We start from the raw sequence: 13,166 nt of genomic DNA on the forward strand, positions 1-13,166 counted from the left end.
CCCAAATGATCAATTAAGTATCTCCAGGGTTGTATCTTTTGGGGTTGCCATGAAGGAATATATTAATTTGCTGGTGAAATGGTAGCTAAAGATTGGTTTGATGCCAAATTTGGATCGTGGACAAATATATATAAAATATAAGATTGAAAAAAATATATTTTGATCATCTTACTGAAGTGCCAAAACCTGATAGAGGGAAACATATGGTCCAGAGGTTTGACAGATTTGAAAGGCAAAAGTTGCAGCCATGGCCCATTTAAGCACCTACAATATTATAAATTGCAGCACAGATAATTCTTATGATAGAGGCTGAAAACAGTAAGATCTTAAGGAGAGGAAAAAGGGTGAGCCGTAGAGGTTAGGAGAGAGTATTAGTACAAACTAGAACAAAAAATATGCTTGGGCAAGGCATTAAAGATGGTTTGAATTGACCAAGCATCTATGTATGGCTCATACAGAAGATGCTCTAGAAAAACTACAAAAAGAAAAAGGTGGAGAAAAAAGTTACAAAATAGAGGAACAGAAACATCCAAATTAGACCAACCAGAAGAAGCTACACTAGGAATAAAATGGGAGAGACATTAGTTGCGATGAGCCTTTCAGAGACTGCCTAAAAATGCAGAAATTGCCCTCATATGGTGTGTAGAGGGCCAACCACAAAGGAAAATTAATAGTAAACTTTCTAACAATTCATCACACACTCTTCTTGAATCCTACCTAGCATCTGATACACTGCTGTAGCAATCTCATCCACTGAAGTCAGCTTGCAATCATCTTCTACCTGCAATAATGATCAAGCCATCATAAATGTTAAAACCTTAGCTGGGTTCCTCTTTTTCTTTTTCTTTTTCTTTTTTCCTTTTCTTTTTGTCTTGGCTGTAAAGAAATTACCTTGACACTTAGAGAATAAAGCACAATTTGATCAACCGTTGTGACGTTTAGGTGAAGAACAGTGAGGCGCATGCTATGCAGCCCAGAAACAACCTTCAAGAGCTGTTTCGGTCGCCTTTTCGATCTTATTTTGAGGTTGGCATGACTCTCTACCATGGTCACTTCTATGTCAGCTATAGTAGATTGAGTCTTATGCAACTTTTCATTCTTGCCAACAGAGTTTTCGAAATGAATTGAGCTTGTTGAGTACTGTGGAAATGTAAAGAACTCAGAGAAAGGCAGTGAAGAAACATGTTGCTGATTATCACCATCAGAGTTTTCCTTCATTTTTTTGCAGGCACCAAGTACTTGCATCTTTTGTTCAAGCTCCTTGACAAAATTAATAGCACCTCCGATAATTGATGCTTGATCGCCCTAAAAAATAAAGTTAATTACTGCTTAAGAGAGAGAAACTTTGCCGGCCACTCAAGAAAGTTATTAAGAGATGAAACTAAGCAAGAAAATGAGGAGGAGAGGGAAATGAGAGATACCCTTTGAACGTAAGACTCGGGCATTAAAGCTCTCAGAACTGAAAGATACTCGTTCATTTGCTTTCTTCTGTTTCTCTCTACAGCAATGTGAGTCATTCTTTGATTCTCAATCTCTTCTTTGTTCTTCTTACTCCTCGATCTCCTTCTCTTCACACGGGTAGCAGGCATTGTTGATGAATCACCTAAGTGGTGGTGATGATCACTAGTTGGAGGAGCAGTACTCAATAGTCCATTCGCTGCATCAATGCTTGCATCTGATGAGGATGGAATATTGCTGCTACATGTTAGGTGCAAATCATTCAAGTGAGGCACCATGGAATTAGGTGGTTGGAAAGAGTTCCAATCCTCGTGAAGAAATGTTTCTGTTTGGTTCTCGAGAAAATAAGAGCAGCTGTTGTCTCGATCTTCTTCATTTTGGTCTAGGCCAAAGTCATAGCTCCAATTCCCACCAAGCAAGTTGTAGAGCTCTTTGCTGCCGTGACCAAACCAGTCTTGTTGAAAGACTGCAGCCTCCAGTGCCATCTCTTTCTCTCTTATAAGAAACTCAGTGTATTTAAAAATTAAAAAAAAAAAAAAAAAAACAACAACAACACAAAGGAGAAGAGTAGCAGAACAGAAAGCACCCAAAAAGAAGAGAGGCTTTCTGCTTTTTGGGTCTTGTATGGATGGAGAAGCTGAGCTTTTAAAGGCCTTATTATGAAACAAATGATCTACAGCATATTGCACGTGAAAATGGTATTGAGTTTTTATTGAAAAAGAGAGGCGTGGAGGCCACAATATTGGATTAATTTTCTTTTTGAAAAAATAACAATATATATACATGCTCTATATTTTTCCTCTCTTTTTTTTTTTTGTTTTCACTCTCTCGGTAATACAAAAAAAAAAAAAAAAAAAAAAACTAGTTAAATTAAAATAGGATACTCATTTTTGTAGGCTAACAAAAAATAAAGTGGAACTTGTAATTTTAAGAAATATTTTTCAAATTACATAAATTAATTAAATTTACATATATTTTTCAACTTTACTATAACTTTTTCTTTTCTTTATAGTTGATGTTTACTGTGATTCATAACTTTTTGATTACGTTTAGCATTAAAAAAAAAGTATGAAAAAGGCAGAAATATATTTGATTAGAAAAAAAAAATTATCTTCAAAATAATTTTGAAATTAATTTATATTATTTTAAAATAAAAAATACAAGAGAGAGTTATTCATTCTATTTTCATTTTCTTATACTATTCTATCTCAAAACAATAATCAAATACCAAAAATTATTTTAGACTACTATTATTTTACTCTCTTTAATTGGAAGCTCATTGTTCTTCAACAGCCACACAATAATCAATTCCTATATTTTATTCATTCTTATACATATTATTTGATTTCATCAGCAATTCATATACTCCTGAACCTGTTTCACACACTAAAATTAAATAATTAAACTTTTTAATCTCCAAGTAAATTCCTCACATAATCACATCCAAATTAAAAGATTTTAAGAAATAGTAATTCAATCGTGACTTAAAATCTGAATCCCAATAATATATATATACACAAAAACAAGAAGAAGAGGAAGAGGAAGGCATCTAGCTTACTAACCATTGCCAACATCTCTTGTTAATTATTCCCCTTTCTCATATGAATTGTGAATGAGATTAAGAATGATCTATATATCCTGTTGGCTAAGATAAGAACACCCACCGATAAAATTGAAACTTAAATCTTTTGCCACATATTGCCTGTCTCTCTGGTTGACGTTAAGCGCGTGCATGCATGCCTAAAATCAGTATCATGGAAGTTTTAGATACTTGCAGCATTTACAACACAGTTGTCAATTCTATCTATCTATCCACTCACACACACACATATATATATAAGAATTTCCTTTTATTAATTGTCTCAAAATGATATTAACAAAAGTTTTTAAATTGGGACAGAAACTGATATAAACATCAAGCTGTCACAATAGCCAATTTCTTATTTTTCTTCTTCAATTTTTAGTAAGAATGAAGAATTATTGGTTTAACTTGAGCTTAGTACATAGGTTTTTTAAGGATTACATATCTAAAATAATATAGAAAATAAATATGATAAAAAAAAAAATTATAAACTAAATTAAATATTGAAAGCTAATTAAGTACTAAAAATGAAAATCTACTGTTTTTTTTTAAAAAAAATACCACGAAAAGAAATTAAAAATAGTGCCTTGTTCACTTTATTATATATACTTGTATTTTTTTAAATATATCGATGGATAAAGCATGATTGGGTGGCATATCATGAGCCACATAATTAAAAAATTGGATTTCTTTAAAGAAAGTTGTGATTAAAGTCACATCTGCCCCAGGTTTTAGGACAGTAACGAAATACCACATGCAGCAACAAATGGGTTAGCTTTCTCTGGCCTCTGTTCAATTTTATTTTATTTTTTTTATTTTGTAGCGTAACCGATACTCTGAATTTTATGTAATTATATTGGCCATTTTAACTTTATACTGCTTACCTACCAGCTGCACCTTGATATGATAACGCATAGAGCAGTCGGTCTACTTTAAGCCTTGATTTGTTCCAAAAAGTTAACAATCATTTATCATCTTAGATTTAAAAAAAATGATAAATGAATATCATAATGAGTTCATCTTCAATTCTTTATGTAATTAATTTTCAATCAGGCAGGAACTATTGTCTCTACGATATATGAATATCATAATTGATGTGTTTAATTATATTTGAGGGAAAAACAACAGGTTTAGAAGTAGAGGGGAGGGAATAAAAAGATTAAGTAATATTTGGAAGCGAAAAACATAAAAATTAATCAGAGGGTATATATATAATTGAAAACTTTCAAGATTTTAGGAGGTTTCTATTATTTTCAAACAATTATTTATTATTTATTTTTATTTTAACTCGTGAATGAAAAGTATTTTATTCCGTGAGTAGGATGTTTCACCTATATAGCCAAGCTCCCAAATCCCTTATCCTTAAAGTTAATCTCCACTCATAACACCTTTTCCTTCAAGTCTTTAACTATGTATGTGTAGGAAAATGACACTCTCTCACACACACACACACGTATATAATTTCTTTTCGAGCAGAGAAAATGTCCTCTAGCATAACAAAATAAGCAGCATCGACTCGAATTATGGATGTAAGACTCATTAAAAGAGTTAACTCTGTTCAAGACTCGTATTATATAAACTGGATGTTGATGGGTGAATTCAAGTTATAATTTAATATATATATATTGTTTTGATACAAAGAATTTGTTCATAGCAAAACCTAGTTCGAGCTAGGTTTTAGGTCACCGGGTCCGGAATAACAAGAGATTCACTAACTCCACACTCTTATCTTTGCGTGCAAACCCGCATAAAGCAAGAGCCAAGAACTCGAAACATGGAATCGCGCGGTTCACACGAGCCACCATGAACCACCAAAAACTTTTGAAGAAAAGCTTGAAGGTTCGTCATTTTGTAATAATATGGGTGGAATGTACGACTCCATTGAGACAAGTGAAAAATAAAAAAGACTGACATAGAAGAGATTCTCGCAGTGATGAAGGCCAAGATAGAGATTAAAGCTTCACTACTGGTATGATTTGTCTGATACATTTGCACGTGAGGAATCTACTTGACAAAACCAACTAGCCATTCATACTGTGCATTACTATTACATAATGTATAATACATATATATATATATATATATATATATATATATATAGGGAAAGTTAGTATTATACATTATGCATCAATTTCCTTCCCAAGGTCACTGTAAAAGGCAGCCTTTTGTTTCTACAGTTTCAAAAGAATGAGAGCCCATCTTTAGATTCTCGACTTCTTTGAGTGTTTCTTGAACAAACAAGTTTCTTGGGAAACAGAGAATTCTGATCCAACTACTTGTATTCCATCTACAAACAAGTACCAAAAAAAAGGAAGGTTTAATGCATGTGTTGTATTATAGTAGCATGATTACGTTTTCAAAAAAAAAAAAACTATTAGTATTCCATCTAAATACATGTAAAAAAAATTAATGTGTGTTTTGTATTGTTACAACACATTACGATTTCAAAAAATCAAGTTTTTTTCTATAAACCTTATAAATTATAAAACAGAGAACCTTATATTTTTTTAAAAAATATTAATTTAATATTTTTCAAACAAAAAATAATTTAAAAAACATGCTTATCCAAGAAGAAAAAACTTTCTAAGTTCCCTATTCAAATTGGCAACATTTTCTTTAATTTGCTGTTGGGACCATTGACCAATCAATCATAAAAGTATTTTTTAACAGGAATAATTAAATAATACATAAGCTGCTTCCAAGTACCTTTTACCCAATAATATTAATCCATAATTAGTTAATCAATAATCTAAGTTGCTTTCCATGATACGTCTGCAGCTAATAACATTATTGGTAACTTATGCATATATCCTTTTCGGTGGTCCTGCAGTAATTAGTACAGAACACAGTAATCTAATATTGGACATTAGTCGGCACATAGGATGATGTTCTTGGCAGTTTACCCTGAGAACTAGAAAAATGGACCCTGTAATTTTAAATCCATCAATCAGAAATAACTGTAAACCATGAAGGCCTACATGCACTCACAAAAATAAAAATAAAAAAAAAAAAAAAAAAAAAAAGAGGGGAAAAATGATAATGATGAACATGCCATATAATTTCTTAATTTTACGTGTTTTATAGGTTAATTTTCTCTAATACCATATATATTCAATAAGCCAGTGTTTGTAGCAACTTTCCGAATACGAAGGCATATATAATAACATCTAATTCAAAGGATAAGGAATTGAGTGTTCATATGAAGGGATAGACACGTAAACGTTAAAAAAGAAAGAAGAATATTTTGGATTAAAAAGAAAAAATGTCTCACTCTACCTGATAATCCAAAATCTTTTTTTGATGGTTTCAAGCATCAGCAACCTAAAAAGTTTCAAGAATATTCTGGCCTATTGCTGCCAAGAAATAAACCCGATCCCTACCATCTACTTTCCCACTAAGTTTTTGCTCTTGTGATTTTTTCTCTTTTTTTTTTGGCTAGATTTTTTTAGTGAAGAAATGCCTGAGAATAAATAAAATTATTCTTTGAATTTTATTAAATAATTTAAAATCTTAGATTGAAATACTTTTTAGAGTTTTATCGAGTAAATTAATATTCATTTTACTATCCTCTCATTAATTTCTTTTAATTAAATTAAAAAATTAAACACATAATAATATGATCTTTCATTTAGGATATTTTAAAAAATAATATAAAATTATTTGTTTAAACTTCATCTAGTAATTTAAATTTTTAAGTTAAATTGTTTTTTATGTGATATTAAAGTTTAATTAATGACAAATCTAATATCACTATCTATTCTATTTTTATAAATTAATTTTGGGTTGAAATATTGTTTTCTTGACATAGTATCATAATTTAAGTATATAAAAGCTAATCTAATAATTTAAATTTTTAAATTGAGATGATTTTTTTTATAAAAAAAGAAACTTTCACCAAAGAATTACCTGACTGGTTTTGTTTTGATGTAAAACATTCTGCAATAACAGTACTATCAAGGGAAGAGGGGGGAAGATGCTGGGCTATTTATATAAACAAGAAAGTGCCTCTACAACAAACCTGTTGAGTTGGATGCTCAAAGCAACCAACTCAATGGATATGCAATAACAGTATATGCTCAAAGGATATCATATATGCAAAATATGTGTTCAGATAATATTTAAAACACTAAATCTGATATTTGAAACATTTGGTTGTATTGTTTGTTGGTGCATTTAGAACTACGTTGGGTGCATTTTAAAAATACGTTCGGCTCCAAAAATATTAAATTCATGTTTTAAAATATTTTTTAAAAATATTATCCACCAATACTAAACACACAAATCAAATGTTTTGAATATCCAACCATGCTTTACATATTTTCATATCCCTTACAGATTAACTATCTCAAGACATTTTTTTTGAAATTTGGAAACGAAATCAAACGGAACTTGAGAAATTAAGTGCGTGCATGTTGGTACTATGAATTTACAATGAACTTAGCAGGTAGGTATACAATTTGGAATTTATTTTTTTCTTGGGTTGAATTGATCTATCATAGGTGTTAGCAAATTGGCATGCACAATCCATTGGATCCTATAAAATGGGAAGAAAAGATTAAATAGCTAGATTCTAGACCCTCCATTGTCCTGATGCATTCATTATTATAAGTTATATGATCAGAACTTTCTACCTAATACTACATTTTATATTTAAATAACTTATTAAACTTTGGATCACACAACTAAAAGCAATATATATTCCCTTGAAAATAAATAAAATTGGATATCAATAGACTAATTAGAACTTGACAATATTCATTTTTTATGTTATATACACACATTCCAACTTCCTAGCCAGGACATCATTTTTTTAGTTGTTCTTGTAATTATAACATCACCCACACCTCATTTGCATGTCAACCCAAAACATAATTTATCCAAAAATAAAAAAGAAAAGGAAAGCAAAAACAACAAACAATATTATACCACCAGAAATTAAAATAAGGGAGCAACAAAATGAAGTGTCTTGAAAGGATTCGATGACCAGTACGAGGATCCTAGAAATGAAGTAGGTAAAATCTCTTAGCTTTATAATATTATAAAATTCACCATAATTGGGACTAGCTAGGTCGATCACAAGATTAGGCATTAGGGCTTAGGCCGGTCAATCTTTAGACCACTTCCAAGATCGATCCTTATCAAAAAAATAAAATAAAATGTAAATGCAAGAAGCTAGGTCACGAATGGAAACGGTCTCCCAAATCTAAGTCAAACCTTCTAGTAATCATACCAAGTCAACTCTAAATTTATTGCATTAGCTGCAGATATGACAAATAATGTAAAATTAATGCAACTAATTCACAACCCTTTTGAGGATATTGGTGAAGTTTGATGTTCAAATGCAATGGATGCCGCCTTCCTCAGGGAATCGGTGTTCATTGAGAGCGAAGGGTCTTCCCATAAGATCGTCTTAAATATTTAGGTTTGAAGAATTGAGAAGGATCTGGTTCAATCAAATCGAGATCGATGGAGATACTGGCAAATTTTTGTCACTATCGATCCGAGCTGTGAATGAGACCAAAAGGTTTTCAAGGATTCAGATTTTGTTGTTGCTGATGGAAGGTGAATTGTGAACTAAGATATTAGCTGGTCTATTCTATGCCTTGTCCTTTCTTGGAATGCAAGGGACCCTTGTGTATCACAGCTCACCCTCTAGCTAATTAGACCATACGTAGTTTAGACACACGCTAACTTACCTAACAATTAACACTTCAATTATTTTCTTGTATTTTGCATAGGGGCTATATTAATTAATCTATAATATAATCGACATACACCCAACTTACCGCACAATTAAGTCAAGAAATGGCCTTAAAATTTTCATATTACAGTTTTTCTTCAGCTGTTGTCCAATGTACTTTAGAAAAGAGCAACTCTTCAAGATACCTCTGTCTATCATGTTCCAGAATTCAAGCATTCATGCACATAGCTTTGTAAGAGTACTCCAAAATAAAAATCAAAAGGTAATTTCTTTATTGGTATACTAGCTTCTACTAGCTTCGGTGCCCACGTTTCGCCGCAGGAACAAACAATTTTTTTGTGTGCAAGAAATGATGTTTAGCTGCTGCAAACATGTTTTTTTAAAAATAAAAAATAAAAAAACAAATATGTGACTCAACTCATAGACCTTACTGGATCAAGTAAACTGATTTTATTTCAATTAGACAAAAAAAAAATGAAACTATAGTAAATGGATCAAGTTTAGAAAGAAAAGTTATTAGGAAAACCTACAAATGTTTTTTTCTTGAAAGGGGACAAATGATGTATCACAATTCACATCTCATTAAATATAGAAGAATGAAATGAGGTAAAAAAAAAATCTAGTCCTAGTCAATCCAAGTTATAACCCCGTTAATCAAGGTTAAGCCAACCCAAGATCAATATTTTGCTAAATTCGCAGCCCGGATTATGAGACTGGAATAATTTAATGAAAAAATAAAGAGAATTATATAATATTTTTTTAAAAAAAAAAAATTATTTTAACTTTTTAAACTCATGACAAGGGTCATTAACCTAAAGTACATATCTGAAAAAATCATGAAATTCAATTCTCAATTAATAAAATATTAAATGATAAAATTGAAAAAGAAATTACAATTACACAAAATGATTAAAAAAATAGCAATTAAAAAAATGAAGATCAAAATAAATTTTATATTTGATTGAAAGGTGAAATTAAAAAAAAAATTAATTTAGCAAAAGGACTTAAAAAAATAAAAAGATGAGAATCCCAATTGACATAAAAAATCATCAAAATAATTTTTTTTTATTGAAGGGTGAAATTGAAAAGAATAATAACTTTTACAAAAAGACCAAGAATGAAAATTAAAAATCAAAACAATGAGGACCAAATTGAAATTTGGATTGAAGGATAAAATTAAAACCCATAAAACTTTTACAATAGAGTAAAAAAAAAATGCAAACACAAAAATAAGAACCAAATTAGAAAAAGATAATATATAGCAAATTATGATGGAAGGATGAAGTTGATAATAAATAAAACTTCTATAAAAGGGCCAATAATAAAAATTAGTAATCAAAATAATAAAGACTGTGTTGAAATACCAACAACCAAAAGCGTCAAGCTATAATTTTTAGGGGAGAAAATGGAAAAATAAAAGAAAAATGAAAGGCCCACCAATGATAAACCAGACCACCAATGCCGACACACGCCACTCTAAAGGCAAAAGGACACGACGGTGCTTTCAATGACACAAAAAAGAGCATGTTTGAATGACGAGAGAAGCTATACATGCGACCCAAAAGGCATTGGTGCCTCCCACACATTAGGGAGTGCATCACACATGCATTGTCTTTTTTTATATATATATTTGATGAAATGTTAGACTGCCTCTAAGCTAACTTCATAATCATTAAAAAACCATTATAAAATGATGAAAACACCTTTTAACTATAATTTTAATTTTTTTTAAGGGCATTTTAGTTGTTTCATTGGGGTATTAAATTTTTCTTTATTTTTTTTATATTTGTTCAAATATAAAATTGTTCATCAGCTTATATTATCATAAACAAAAACCTATAATGCAACTATAAAAATTTTCCTTGATGCTAGTTCATTTGTTTTCTTTTAAGGGTATTTTGGTTTTTTCACTGTGCAATTGGAATTGAAAAGGACTTATTTGTTCTTAGTCAATTTGGTAATAACTAATAAACCATGTCAAAAAAAAAAAAAAGTCTTTGGAAGCCAATATTATTTTTTTTTTTTAGTGGAGGGGCAAAATCACCATTACATTGTTCAAGTGAACAATAACCCTAAATCCAAAGCTATAATATGTTTTTAAGGGGTTTTAGCTTCTTTTAATGTATTTTTATTTCATAGGTTGTTCACTCCATGATTCTATATAATTGTATAAACAGTTTACTTTTCATTTGTAAATGCATGTTTTTTCTAATTTAAAAGGATCAAATTTATTTTTGGAGTAAATAAATTATTTGGTTGAAAGGTTTGTTTGATGAGCTTAGTTGCAATTAGGATGTAACTATTATATATTGTGATAATCATGTTAGGATATTGTGCATTTGACTAGAGATCACAAGTTCCCTTAGAGGAAAAAACATAATGATGTTAGGATATTGTGCTTTAATACTAAAGGATAATCTAGCTAATATTTTGACAAACTCGTTTTTGTTGTTTAAATTCAAGCATTACTTGTAATTGATTTTTTATAGCCTTGAATGGTTTGATGGTGAAGGTTAAGATTTTTTACTATTAAGGAAATTCAAGCGAAAGTAAGATTTTTTAGACATGGCATGAATTCAAATTATTAATATATAAGGACTTTACGTTAAATAATGAAAACTTTATAAACATATAATTGTTTTTTCTAAAAAAAATCCTTATGTAATTAATATATTACTAGATGTGGGCCCATACTACACCATTAGATCATATTATCTTTCTTTCATAAAAAATCTACAACTCGGGTTATAGTCTTCACTAGTCAAATAATTTGGTTTTATTTTAATTAAATGATAGAAAAACGATAGTTATAACAAACACACCATGAAGCATCATGCATGTAAATACCATGAAGTTCAAATCACAACAAATCAAACATTGAATAATCAAATTGAAAAAAAATATATATACAAAAGGATCCAAAACAAAAAATATATATATAATTAAAAATAAGTATAAAAAATGAAATAAAAAATAAATTAGAGGGTAATTATAAATTTTTTATCGAATGGTGAAATTAAAAAGAAAAATAATTTTAACAAAAGGATAAAAAAAAAAAAGAAGACCTAATTGAAAAATATAATATAAAATAAATTTGGATTGAATGATGGAATTAAAAACCAATAAAAATTATATAAAAGATCAAGAAAAAATTATAAATTTAAAGAATAAGGACCAAATATATATATATATATATATATATATCATAAATTGGAATTGAAATATAAAATTAAAAATAAATAAAAATTTTATAAAAAGTCAAGAATAAAAATAAAAAATTAATAGAAAAATGATTGAAGTTGAAATACCGATAACAAATAGTATATCTTTGGAATTTCCAGGGGAAGATAAAAGAAGAAGAAAAAAGTTTTGTCGGCAAAAAAAATATACCTACTACCGTTGATGACATGTGCTAGCTAAAATGAAAAGGGTTGTGACAGTAATTCTAACGATACGGCAATAAAGTATTTTTGGCCGCCAAAAATTAAATGTTGCATATGCCGCTCAAAGTGTGTTAGCAGCTCTCACATGTTGGCTCATGTATTTCACGTGTTAGCAAATTTTTCTATTTAAATAATATTTAATATTTACTAAAAGCCCAAATCACCCTTGCTCTACTCGATAATAATAAAAAAAAAAAAAAAAAACAGGGTAAAAAGATTAAAAATCCTCTTAACACAACTTTAAAATTTTTGTTTCTAAGGATAAAGTTTTCATTTTATTGTATTTTAAAAAGTAAAAACAAAAAAAAAAACAAAAAGAACCTTATATGCCAACTTTAAGAATTTTGTCTTCGATGGCAATGGAGTCATCTCACTTTACTTAAAAAATAAAAATAAAAACATTCATTTACCCCTAATCAATTTTTTATGACTAATATAACTATGTGAAAAGACCGAATTATGTGCAACTCCTAGGCCATGTTTTTTATTTTTTTTTGTAAGAGTAAAAAAATAATTACATTATTGTTGTGGTTAGTGAAATGTACATGGATGTACAATGAAAATCCCTTTAGCTCTATCTTCTTTTTTATTTATTAATCCTTTACCTATTAGGACTAATTAAGACATATTATATATGAATGTGTTCGGGCCTAATTTTTCTTACTCCTAAACTCGAATTCTAAACTAATTAATACATTCAATCCTCACAGCACATCATGAATTTCTTCTAAAGGATGATCTTGTATGCTAAAAAAAGTTAGCTAAGAAGAGAAATTTATAGTTTCATGTGAATATTGAATGTAATTTGAGAGTTCTACAAAACTTGTATTATTTTGAGGGTAAGAAAATTTGTCTTCTTCACTTGTGGACATATGCAGAGTCCAACCATATAAAATAAATGTGATGTGTGATTGCTTTCTTTTCTGTTTGGAGAATTAACATTTGGGATATTCAGTTCTAGATTCTGGCAGATGCATGGAGG

At 29.6% G+C, this 13,166-nt stretch overlaps 1 protein-coding gene across 1 annotated transcript; it reads right to left on the reverse strand.

Moving 5' to 3' along the window:
* Nucleotides 1–322: 322 nt before the first annotated feature.
* LOC118051441 (transcription factor bHLH94) lies at nucleotides 323–2,087 on the reverse strand. The gene is made up of 3 exons (XM_035062090.2): nucleotides 1,422–2,087; nucleotides 892–1,305; nucleotides 323–781 (listed from the first exon to the last, which is right to left on the reverse strand). Exons 1-3 carry the CDS (start codon nucleotides 1,941–1,943, stop codon nucleotides 683–685), a joined length of 1,035 nt encoding a protein of 344 aa, XP_034917981.1. The 5' UTR covers nucleotides 1,944–2,087; the 3' UTR covers nucleotides 323–682.
* Between the last annotated feature and the right edge of the window lie 11,079 nt (nucleotides 2,088–13,166).

The sequence above is a fragment of the Populus alba genome, chromosome 5, assembly GCF_005239225.2.
Source record: "Populus alba chromosome 5, ASM523922v2, whole genome shotgun sequence".
Lineage (NCBI taxonomy): Eukaryota > Viridiplantae > Streptophyta > Magnoliopsida > Malpighiales > Salicaceae > Populus > Populus alba.